At 37.7% G+C, this 12,763-nt stretch overlaps 1 protein-coding gene across 2 annotated transcripts in view; it reads left to right on the forward strand.

Moving 5' to 3' along the window:
• SCP2 (sterol carrier protein 2) overlaps nucleotides 1–12,763 on the forward strand; it is a 165,457-nt gene that overhangs the window by 129,125 nt on the left and 23,569 nt on the right. For both annotated transcript variants that reach the window (XM_032634570.1, XM_032634573.1), the window contains one exon: nucleotides 1,238–1,340. In XM_032634570.1, the coding sequence (XP_032490461.1) occupies nucleotides 1,238–1,340 (103 nt within the window). The remainder of the gene's footprint in view (nucleotides 1–1,237; nucleotides 1,341–12,763) is intronic.

A 12,763-nucleotide genomic window follows, 5' to 3' on the forward strand; every position in this document is an offset into this window, starting at 1 on the left:
TAGCTAAAAAATAAATCTCGAGTCCAACCTCTGCTTACTCCCCACTTCATTATACCCTGTTTAATCACCATCGTCTCTTGCCTGGACTACTGCAGTAGCCTCTTAATTGGTCTCCCTGCCTCCTCACTTGCCCTTTTATAGTCCATTTTCCAGCTAGCAGCCAGATTTATTTTTTAAAACATGTAAATGGATTGTGCTACTCTCCAGCTTATACCCTGCAGTTCTCAAGGTACTTAAAATAAAATCCAAACTCTTAACTGTGACCTGTAAAGCCCCTTGTTATCTTGCCCTGCATGTTTCTGTGACCTTAGGTCCTTCTCCTCTGCTCTGCTCCAGCCATACTGGCCTTCTTATAGTTCCTTCAACTGCTAAGCTAGTTTCTACATCAAGTTCTTTATACTGGAAGTATAGAGCTGACTTCTCCACCTAAATCTTTACATGGCTGGCTCATTTACATAATTTAATACCTAATTTAAATATCACCTCCTCAGAGAGGCCTATCTGACTAGGCTATCTAAAATAGACCACCAGGGGTCTAAAGAAGCTGCCTTACAATGCACGGGACACCGGTTCGATCCCTGATCAGGGAACTAAGATCCCACATGCCTGTGGGGCAACTAAGCCTGCGCCACAACTACTGAGCTCGCGTGCCTCAACTAGAGAGCCCGTGTGCTACAAACTGCAGAGCCCACATGCTCTGGAACCCACATGACATAACTACAGAGCCTGTGTGCCACAAGTAGAGAGATAACCTGCATGCCGCAACAAAAGAGCCCACACGCCTCAAAGAAGACCCCGCGTGCTGCAACTAAGACCTGACGCAGACAAAAGTAAATTAAATAAATAATAAAATAAATCTTTAAAAAATAAATAAAATAGACCAACACACATAAATATACTTTCTTTATATCTCCTTAATCTGCCTTATTTTCTTCATAGTAACTATATTCTTTATTTTTTGCATGTTCATTGTCTCCCCCAGTGGCTTAGAAGCTTCATGAGGGTAGGTTCGTTGGTTTAATATATTTTCAAGGACAAGGCCTACCATCTAGTGAGCGCTCAATATTTGTTGAAAAATGGGAAGAAAAGCTTAATTGTTTTATTGGCTTAATAACAGTTTCCTTTGGGTAAAAGGCACAGCATCTCTATTAGGATTTTTGAAAATTACTACTGTATAAATGTTGAAAAACCTAGTACCTATATGACTCCATGGATTGAAATCGATTCTTTCCCCCAGTTCTTTTAGAACTAATCAAATTGAGGCTGCTCCAACCAGCTCTGCAGTTGATGGATTTAAGGCAAGTCTTGTCTTTAAGGAGATTGAGAAGAAGCTTGAAGAGGTAAGATTTATGTAAAATATTGGGATATTTCTTACGGAAAAACCTGAACGAACTTTTTGGTCAACCCAATACTACCAGGAGGACCCTGGGGCTAGAGGAAGCAGATATAGATTTCAGGTGTTGCCATGAGTGGTACCAGTTGAAAATTTATATCGTACTGTCAAGTATTGAGTGTATTTTATATTTCTTAGTGTCTACTATGGCTTCCTTGTAATTTTGGTAAGAGTGCATTTCACAGATGAATAAATCTCCAGATTTGAGTGATGTAAAGGGATTCTAATTTATTTTGGTATAATTTCCTTCTGAATTACAAAGATCTTACTTAGAACCATTCGAAAGAATAATATTTAAAGGAGTCTTAAAGGTACCTAATATCAAAACTCCTTTTAAAAAGAAATCTTTTGTGCTTGAGTTTTTCAGTTTTAAAATTTGTTTTTCTTGTTGTAAAAATGATCTAATTAAAAGGATTATACAGAAGCATATAAAGAAGAAAAATTTTGGGCTTCCCTGGTGGCGCAGTGGTTGAGAGTCCGCCTGCTGATGCAGGGGACATGGGTTCATGCCCCGGTCCGGGAAAATCCCACATGCCGCGGAGCGGCTGGACCCGTGAGCCATGGCCGCTGAGCCTGCGCATGCGGAGCCTGTGCTCCGCAACGGGAGAGGCCACAACAGTGAGAGGCCCGCATACTGAAAAAAAAAAAAAAAAAAAGTAAAAGAAAAATTTTAAATCTCCTGAAATGCCATTACTAAGAGTTCACTAAACTGTTAACAGTGGTTGACATTCTTTCAGACATCTCTCTGTGTGTATTAACATACAGTTTTACATAACTAGGATCATACAATGCATGTTGAGTTTTTAAATTTATATTATATATGCAACTATGTTTATGTACAGTACTTAGTTCTTAAAAAAATTTTTTTTTTATACAGCAGGTTCTTATTAGTTATTCATTTTATACATATGAGTGTATATATGTCAATTGCAATCTCCCAATTCATCCCACCACCACCAACCCCCATCCCCACTTGCCCCCCTTGGTGTCCATATGTTTGTTCTCAACATCTCTGTCTCTATTTCTGCCTTGCAAACTGGTTCATCTGTACCGTTTTTTCGAGAATCCACATATATGCATTAATATACGATATTTGTTTTTCTCTTTCTGACTTACTTCACTCTGTATGACAGTCTCTAGGTCCATCCACATCTCTACAAATGACCCAATTTCGTTCCTTTTTATGGCTGAGTAATATTCCATTGTGTATATGTACCACAACTTCTTTATCCATTCGTCTGTCGATGGGCATTTAGGTTGCTTCCATGACCTGGCTACTGTAAATAATGCTGCAATGAACATTGGGGTGCATGTGTCTTTTTAAATTATGGTTTTCTCTGGATATATGCCCGGTAGTGGGATTGCTGGGTCATATGGTAATTCTATTTTTAGTTTTTTTTTTTTTTCCTTTCTTTTTTTAACATCTTTATTGGAGTAAAATTTCTTTACAATGCTGTGTTAGTTTCTGCTTTATAACAAAGTAAATCAGCTATACATATACATATATCCCCATATCTCCTCCCTCTTACGTCTCCCTCCGACCCTCCCTATACCATCCCTCTAGGTGATCACAAAGCACTGAGCTGATCTCCATGTGCTATGTGGCTGCTTCCCACTAGCCGTCTATTTTACATTTGGTAGTGTATATATGTCCATGCTACTCTCGCACTTCGTCCCAGCTTACCCTTCCCCCACCCTGTGTCTTCAAGTCCATTCTCTACATCTGCGTCTTTATTCCTGTCCTGCCCCTAGGTTCTTCAGAACCTTTTTTTTCTTTTTAGATTACATGTATATGTGTTAACGTACAGTATTTGTATGTATGTATCTTTCTGACTTACTTCACTCTGTATGACAGACTCTGGGTCCATCTACCTCACTACAAATAACTCAATTTCGTTTCTTTTTATGGCTGAGTAACATTCCGTTGTATGTTTGTGCCACATATTCTTTATCCATTCATCTGTTGATGGACACTTAGGTTGCTTCCATGTCCTGGCTATTGTAAATAGTGCTGCGGGGCTTCCCTGGTGGTGCAGTGGTTGAGAGTCCGCCTGCCGATGCAGGGGACGCGGGTTCGTGCCCTGGTCCGGGAAGATCCCACATGCTGCGGAGCGGCTGGGCCCATGAGCCATGGCCGCTGAGCCTGCGCGTCTGGAGCCTGTGCTCCGCAACGGGAGAGGCCACAACAGTGAGAGGCCCGCATACTGCAAAAAATAAATAAATAAATAAATAGTGCTGCAGTGAACAATGTGGTGCATGTGTCTTTTTGAGTTATGGTTTTCTCAGGGTATATGCCCAGTAGTGGGATTGCTGGGTCGTATGGTAATTCTATTTTTAGTTTTTTATGGAACCTCCATACTGTTCTCCATAGTGGCTAGGTCAATTTACATTGCCACCAACAGTGCAGGAGGGTTCCCTTTTCTCCACACCCTCTCCAGCATTTGTTGTTGTAGATTTAATGATGATGCCCATTCTGACTGGTGTGAGGTGATACCTCACTGTAGTTTTGATTTGCATTTCTCTAAAAATTAGTGATGTTGTACATCTTTTCATGTGCCTCTTGGCCATCTGTATGCCTACTTTGGAGAAATGTCTGTTTAGGTCTTCTGCCCGTTTTTGGATTGGGTTGTTTGTTTGTTTAACATTGAGCTGCATGAGCTGTTTATATATTTTGGAGATTAATCCTTTGTCCATTGATTCGTTTACAAATATTTTCTCCCATTCTGAGGGTTTGTCTTTTTGTCTTGTTTATAGTTTCCTTTGCTGTGCAAAAGCTTTTAAATTTCATTAGGTCCCATTTGTTTATTTAGTTTTTTATTTCCATTACTCTAGGAGGTGGGTCAAAAAAGATCTTCCTGTGATTTATGTCAAAGAGTGTTCTTCCCATGTTTTCCTCTAAGAGTTTTATAGTGTCTGGTCTTACATTTAGGTCTTTAATCCATTTTGAGTTTGTTTTTGTGTATGGTGTTAGGGAGTGTTCTAATTTCATTCTTTTAAATGTAGCTGTCCAGTTTTTCCAACACCACTTATTGAAGAGGCTGTCTTTTCTCCATTGTATATCCTTGCCACCTTTGTCATAGATTAGTTCACTATAGGTGTTGTGGGTTTATCTCTGGGCTTTCTGTCCTGTTCCATTGATCTATATTTCTGTTTTGTGCCATATTGTACCATATTCTCTTGATTACAGTAGCTTGGTAGTATAGTGTGAAATCAGGGAGTCTGATTCCTCCAGCTCCGTTTTTTTCCCTCAAGATTGCTTTGGCTATTCGGGGTCTTTTGTGTCTCTATACAAATTTTAAGATGTTTTGTTCTAGTTCTTTAAAAAATGCCCTTGGTAATTAGATAGGGATTGCACTGAATCTGTAGATTGCTTTGGGGAGTATAGTCATTTTGACAATATTGATTCTTCCAATCCAATAACATCGTATATCTCTCCATCTGTTTGTGTCGTCTTTGATTTCTTTCATCAGAGGCTTATAGTTTTCTGAGTACAGGTCTTTTACCTCCTTAGGGAGGTTTATTCCTAGGTATTTTATTTTTTTTGTTGCAGTGGTGAATGGAATTGTTTCCTTAATTTCTCCTTCTGATCTTTTGTTGTTAGTGTATAGGAATGCAAGAGATTTCTGTGCATAAATTTTTCATCCTGCAACTTTACCGAATTCATTGATTAGTTCTAGTAGTTTTCTGGTAGCACCTTTAGGATTATCTATGTGTAGTATCATGTCATCTGCAAACAGGGACAGTTTTACTACTTCTTTTCCAATTTCTATACCTTTTATTTCGTTTTCTTCTCTGATTGCTGTGCCTAGAACTTCCAAAACTACGTTGAACATTAGTGGTGAGAGTGGACATCCTTGTCTTGCTCCTGATATTAGAGGAAATGCTTTTAGTTTTTCACCATTGAGAATGATGTTTGCTGTGGGTTTGTTGTATATGGCCTTTATTATGTTGAGGTTGGTTCCCTCTATGCCCACTTTCTGGAGAGTTTTATCATAAATTGGTGTTGAATTTTGTCAGAAGCTTTTTCTGCATCTATTGAGATGATCATATGGTTTTCATTCTTCAATTTGTTAATGTGGTGTATCACACTGATTGATTTGCATATATTGAAGAATCTTTGCATCCCTGAGATAAACCCCACTTGATCGTGGTGTATGATCCTTTTAATGTGTTGTTGGATTCTGTTTGCTAGTATTTTGTTGAGGATTTTTGCATCTATATTCATCAATGGTATTGGTCTGTAATGTTTTTTATAGTATCTTTGTCTTGTTTTGGTATCAGGGTGAAGGTGGCCTCATAGAATGAGTTTGGGAGTGTTTCTTCCTCTGCAATTTTTAGGAAGAGTTTGAGAAGGATGGGTGTTAGCTCCTCTCTAAATGTTTGATAGAATTCACCTGTGAAGCCATCTGGTCCTGGACTTTTGTTTCTTGAAAGGTTTTTAACCACAGTTTCAAATTCATTACTTGTGATTGGTCTGTTCATATTTTCTATTTCTTCCTGGTTCAGTCTTGGAACTTCATACCTTTCTAAGAATGTGTTCATTTCCTCCAAGTTGTCCATTTTATTGGCATAGAGTTGCTTGTAGTAGTCTCTTATGATGCTTTGTATTTCTGTGGTGTCCGTTGTAACTTCTCCTTTTTCATTTCTAATTTTATTGATTTGAGTCATCTCCCTCTTTTTCTTGATGAGTCTGGCTAAAGGTTTATCAATTTTGTTTATCTTCTCAAAGAACCAGCTTTTAGTTTTATTGATCTTTGCTGTTGTTTTCTTTGTTTCTATTTCATTTATTTCTGCTCTGATCTTTATGATTTCTTTCCTTGTATGGACTTTGGGTTTTGTTTGTTCTTCTTTCACTAGTTTCCTTTAGGTGTAAGGTTAGATTGTTTCTTCGAAATCTTTCTTGTTTTTTGAGGTAGGATTGTTTTGCTATAAACCTACCCTCTTAGAACTGCTTTCACTGCATCCCATAGGTTTGGATCGTCGTGTTTTCATTGTCATTTGTCTCTAGGTATTTTTTGATTTCCTCTTTGATGTCTTCATTGATCTCTTAGTTATTTAGTGATGTATTGTTTAACCTCCATGCGTTTGTGTGTTTTACATTTTTTTTCCCCTGTAGTTTATTTCTAACCTCACAGCATTGTGGTCGGAAAAGATGCTTGATATGATTTCAGTTTTCTTAAATTTACCGAGGCTTGATTTGTGACCCAAGATGTGATCTATCCTGGAGAATGTTCCGTGTGTACTTGAGAAGAAAGTGTATACTGCTGTGTTTTGATAGAATGTCCTATAAATATCAATTAAATCTATCTGGTCTGTTGTGTCATTTAAAGCTTGTGTTTCCTTATTAATTTTCTGTCTGGATGATCTGTCCATTGGTGTAAGTGAAGTGTTAAAGTCCCCCACTATTATTGTGTTACTGTCAATTTCCTCTTTTATAGCTGTTAGCATTTGCCTTATGTGTTGAGGTGCTCCTGTGTTGGGTGCATGTATATTTATAAGTGTTGGATTGATCCCTTGATCACTATGTAGTGTCCTTCCTTTTCTCTTGTAGCTTTCTTTATTTTAAAGTCTATTTTATCTGATACGAGTATTGCTACTCCAGCTTTCTTTTGATTTCCATTTGCATGGCATATCTTTTTCCACACCTTCACTTTCAGTCTGTATGTTTCCCTAGGTCAGAAGTGGGTCTCTTGTAGACAGCATATGTATGGGACTTCTTTTTGTATCCGTTCAGTGAGCCTGTGTCTTTTGGTTGGAGCATTTAATCCATTCACATTTAAGGTAATTATCAGTTTGTATGTTCTTATTACCGTTTTCTTAATTGTTTTGGGTTTGTTTTTGTAGGTCCTTTTCTTCTCTTTTGTTTTCCACTTAGAGAAGTTCCTTTAGCATTTGTTGTAGAGCTGGTTTGGTGGTGCTGAATTCTCTTTGCTTGTCTGTAAAGATTTTGATTTCTCTGTCGAATCTGAATGAGATCCTTGGTGGGAGAGTAATCTTGGTTGTAGGTTCTTCCCTTTCATCACTTTAAATATATCTTGCCACCCCCTTCTGGCTTGTAGAGTTTCTGCTGAGAAATCAGCTGTTAACTTTCCTTATGGGAGTTCCCTTGTGTGTTGTCATTCTTCCCTTGTTGCTTTTAATAATTTTTCTTTGTCTTTTTAATTTTTGTCTGTTTGATTAGTGTATGTCTTGGTGTGTTTCTCCTTGGGTTTATCCTGCCTGGGACTCTCTGTGCTTCCTGGACTTGGGTGGCTATTTTTTTCCCATGTTAGGGAAGTTTTCAACTATAATCTCTTCAAATATTTTCTCGAGTCCGTTCTCTCTCTCTTCTCCTTCTGGGACCCCTATAGTGCGAATGTTGGTGCATTTAATGTTGTCCCAGAGGTCTCTTAGGCTGTCTTCGTTTCTTTTCATTCTTTTTTCTTTATTCTGTTCCACAGCAGTGAATTCCACCATTCTGTCTTCCAAGTCACTTATCCATTCTTCTGCCTCAGTTATTCTGTTAATGATTCCTTCTGGTATTTTTCATTTTAGTTATTGTATTGTTCAACTCTGTTTGTTTGTTCTTTAATTCTTCTAGGTATTTGTTCTTTAATTCTTCTAGGTGTTTGTTAAACATTTCTTACATTTTCTTGATCTTTGCCTCCATTCATTTTCTGAGGTCCTGGATCATCTTCACTATCATTATTCTGAATTCTTTTTCTGGAAGGTTGTCTATCTGCACTTCATTTAGTTGTTTTTCTGGGGTTTTATCTTGTTGCTTTATCTGGTCCATAGTCCTCTGCCTTTTCATTTTGTCTATCTGTCTGTGAATGTGGTTTTCGTTCCACAGGCTGCAGGATTATAGATCTTCTTGCTTCTGCTGTCTGCCTTCTGGGGGATCAGTAATTAGTTCTTGATAGATAATAATCATACTAAAGCAATCTAACAGTAACTCTCCAAAATAGAGAGTTATTCTCTTCGGGCAAAATTAGGTATTTACTTCATTGTTTCAAACTTAAAGATACCTTGGAATTTCATAATGATTTTAATTGTGACCAGTGAGGCACAGTTACAGCCACAGTCACATAATTCCAATTACACATCTATTAAGCTGACCAGTGGGCTGAAATAAAGGATTCAGAACATTTAAGGTGTGCATTTCACTCATGTTAGAGCCACAGTGTGAAGGCAAGCATTGTGCATATCTTGTAACTCCCTTATTATAGCACAAAGGATTTCTTAACACTTTAAGGTGATTGTGCTGTGGATGGGAAAACAGCTAAAGTGACTGAGGTGTCTTGACAAAGTACCCTGCATTTCTAGAATTTTCATAATGATCAACAATCTTCCTGATGTAGAGGAGGCCAGGGCTGACAGTTCCCAGCAGGCAGGCAGTGGCCCAGGAGCTTGCAGACCTGTCTTGCCGCCATCTTGAGGGATACACCCTTGTTAGTCTACCTGTTTTGTTTTGTTTTAATATTCATTTATTTATTTTTTTGGCTGCGCCAGGTCTTAGTTGCACTATGCGGGATCTTTAGTTGCTGCATGTGTGATCTAGTTCCCTGACCAGGGATTGAAGCCAGGCCCCCTGTGTTGGGAGTGTGGAGTCTTAGCCACTGGACTGTCAGGGAAGTCCCTACCTGTTATTTTATAACCTGCCTTCTTCTCTTGATAGTATGTTCCCTGCCCATAAATATAAATCCTTACCATCAGTTTTAATGACCCCGTAGTACACGTTTGAATATAGGTATCATAATCTATATAACTAGCCTCCTGTGTTGAACATTGTGTTGTATTTAAAGCTTGCAAGTAAAAAAAACAGGTATAATAAATTTCCTTTTGCCCTCATTTTTAAATACTTAACGCCATGATTTTAAATACTTAACGCCATGATTACCTTAGCACAAATAGTTAGAAGGGGAAATTGTTGGGTTGTTGGATATATATGTTTAGCTTTTTGATACATGTTGCCAAACTATCCACCAAAAAGAGGGAACTAATTTACAAACTTAATGACAGTTCATGAGAGTGATGGTTTTTTCTTCACACTATCTCCAGCGCTTCCTTGGTTGGTTTTAAAAAAATCTTTGCCAGTAGTAGGGAAATATATCTCATTATTGTTTTCTAAATTTCTTTTATTACAAATGTCCACTGAAGTGAAGCTGGACTCTCTAAGGGCTCAGCTTGAAAAAAATTTTTTTCATGCCACCAGTATTTGCCTGCAGAGTAATCCATAGGATAGTTGCTTCTGCCAGGTTGTCCCTTTTTTTTTTTCTTTTTTTTCAACTTTATTCTGTCAAAAAAGAAAATAGTTTAGAGAGTATCTGTTATGGCTATATGTCAACCATTGCATATTTCATTACTGGGATTAACGAAACAGTGCTGTTTTTATTTCACAGCTTTCTTTTAGCTTTGCAAATGTATGCCTCTTGCTCCCATTTTAATTCTTTTCTTCTCCTTCTGTAACCTCACTTGCATGGACCTTGTCCCCTTGTTTCTTTTTTCCTTCCCACGATTGTCAGTTTCCTAAATGTTTGCAGTACTAGAAAGTGAAAGTCTTGGAATCTTTTGTCAATTCATGCATTTTCTGCATTGCAAAGGAAGCCTGACAAGAGATTTTATTTCCACTTTTGTTTTCGATAGCAATACCCCATTGCCCTTCTTTGAATTGTCTTAATTTTTTGTTCCTATTAAGTTTACAACAGGACCTACTCCTTGACCCTTTGCCTACTCAGAAAGAAGTACTTTTCTTCGAGCAAGCAGGCACTTAGAACTTTCTTAGTATTAGTGATCTCTAGTGTTGCAACAGATGTGTATTTTCTTTACCCTTTTAACTCTCTCCTCCTTGTCCATTTCCTTGCCCTCTCTCACTCCTTCTTCAACTGAAAATGTTTTATTGACCAAAGGATTTGATCTTATAAGAGGATCAGTTGGTTGTCAAAAGTAACAGCAAGTGCAAAATTAATCTACATCTGTCTTAAGGAAGTGGGAGGAATTTCCAGGTATTCAGGTAGAATTCCTAAACGTTTGCTGGTGATTTCCTGCTGTAACTTGTTGTTGTCTAACATAACTATTCCTGAGGCATTGTGCAAGCAGATGACGCGTAGATGCAGCTGGAAGTAGCTGTTCATGGGCTCTTGGCCCCAAAGGAAGCCTGGCTCCTTGGGTGGCCCGGCACACCAGCGTTACTACCTACTCTTCTAGATTATCTCCACAGAACCTTGAAGGATAAAGGATTTTAAGGAATGTGGAAAAGACTTGAACTTTCTTTTAATTTATTTATGGACAGAAACTACTTTTATAGGCCAAAGTTTGGAAGTATTGATATAACCTACTTTGCCATATGGTATGAGCAAATGGAAAGAGCATTGAATTTGAAGTTAAACCAACCTGAGATTGATTTCTGGTTGTGTTGCTTACTTGTCATACGTCCTCGCCCCTCAGGGAACATTGAGTTTAGTGGGAAAATAGACATGGGAAATTTTTCCCGGAATAAAAAACAACTGCTTTAGCAAGAAACTTGCAGGTGGGTGTATGTGCAAAGGGCTATCAAAATGTCCTGGAAAGGCAGGAACGCCTTTCCAGGAGAGTTAGCATGTGAGCTGAGACTTGAATTGATGAAGTTAGGTGGGACTGGAGAGTAGGAGGAGGTGAATGAACTGGGACAGGGCATGAGCAAGGGCATAGAGGCATGTATGTTCATGGCATTCAAAGCGGTCAGAACAACAAAACCTGGGGAGGATGAAAAAGGGGCTGAAGATAAGAACATATAAATATCCTTCAGATTATGAAGAATTTTGAATGATATATAAAGGCAAACTTTGTTCTGTAGGCTGTGGGGAGCCATTTAAATTCAAACCTGAAAGTGATATTTATGTTAGCGTTAGGTGGGTTATATTAGATGGATTAGTTGGCAGTAGGATAGAGAATAGTCTAAAGGGTTCTTAACCTTTTAGAGCCTCAGTAATTTTTTCTGCTTAATGAGCTAATATTAACACCTGTGCAACTACTTTCAGGGTTTTATGAAAATTAAGGAAATAATGTATATAAAAGCACTTGAAAACTTTATAGCCCCCAAAAGATTATTGTTGTTGTTACTAGATTTTCCGAAAGTTAGCTTAATTTGAGTGAGATGTTTTAAGGGAAGCCAAAATAAGAGAATTTCTCTCCTTCACTTTAAAAATTTGACAATCATTTTGATTTCTTGATTTAATTAGAAAATGTTGGTAGTTGATTTCAGGACAGTCACATGTAAGAATTGCTTCCATGGCTGTTGATATAAGTAGGCCTAGACTAAATATTTTTAGAATAGCTTCTTTGGAGTCCTAAGACCCATGGTTCATTCTAGATAGGTTCAGGATTGTTATCTATGTACAAGAAAAAGATTGGCACACCCACTAGGGTAACTAAAATAAAAAAGACAGACAAGAATGTTGCTAAGGATGTAGAGAAATTGGAACCTTCATTTGTTGCTGGTAGGAGTGTAACATGGTGCAGCCACTTTAGAGAACAGCTTGATAGTTCCTCAAAAGGTTAAACATTACCTTATGACCCAAATTTTTACTTCTAAATATAAGAGGAATTAGATCCTATGTCCATATAAAAACTTGTGCACAAATGTCCATAGCAGTATCATTGATAATAGCTGAAAAGGGGAAACAGCCATCAACTGGTGAATGGCTAAACAAAATGTGCTGCATCCATACAATGGAATATTATTTGGCCATAAAAAGGAATTAATTACTGATAACGTGCTTCAACGTGGATAAACCTTAAAAGCATTATACTAAGTGAATGAAGCCAGTAACAAAAGACCATATACTTTATGATTCCATTTGTGTGAAATGTCCAGAATAAGCAAATCCATCAAGACAGAAAGTAGGTTAGTGGTTGCCAGGGGCTAGCAGGAGGGGAGAATGGTGGGGGTGGGGGTGATGGCTAATGTGTATGGTTTTCTTTTTGGGGTGATGAGAATGTTCTAACATTAGATAGTGGTGTTGGTTGCACAACTTTGAATATACTAAAATACCACTGAATTAATATACTTTAAAAGGATTAATTTTTTGGTATATAAATATCTCAATGAATTTGTTATAAAACAAACAAAACACAACAAAAAGAAAGAACTTAGGCCAGACTCTCTGCATACGTAGAAACAGAGGTTAGTAACTGATAATAATTATTTGAGTATTTCAGGTACTTAGCACAGTGCCTGAACGTAGTAAACACTAAAGTCTTTGTTAAAAGAAGAAATATTATGATACCAAAAGGAGGAATCTTGGATATAAATTATTGCAGGGATGTAAGGCTGAAAAAAAAAAGGTGGTAAATAAAAACTCGATTAGAAGTTATAAGAAAACTGAAAAGGTAGCCAATTCTAGAATAAAT

The sequence above is a fragment of the Phocoena sinus genome, chromosome 1 (genome assembly GCF_008692025.1).
Source record: "Phocoena sinus isolate mPhoSin1 chromosome 1, mPhoSin1.pri, whole genome shotgun sequence".
Classification (NCBI taxonomy): domain Eukaryota; kingdom Metazoa; phylum Chordata; class Mammalia; order Artiodactyla; family Phocoenidae; genus Phocoena; species Phocoena sinus.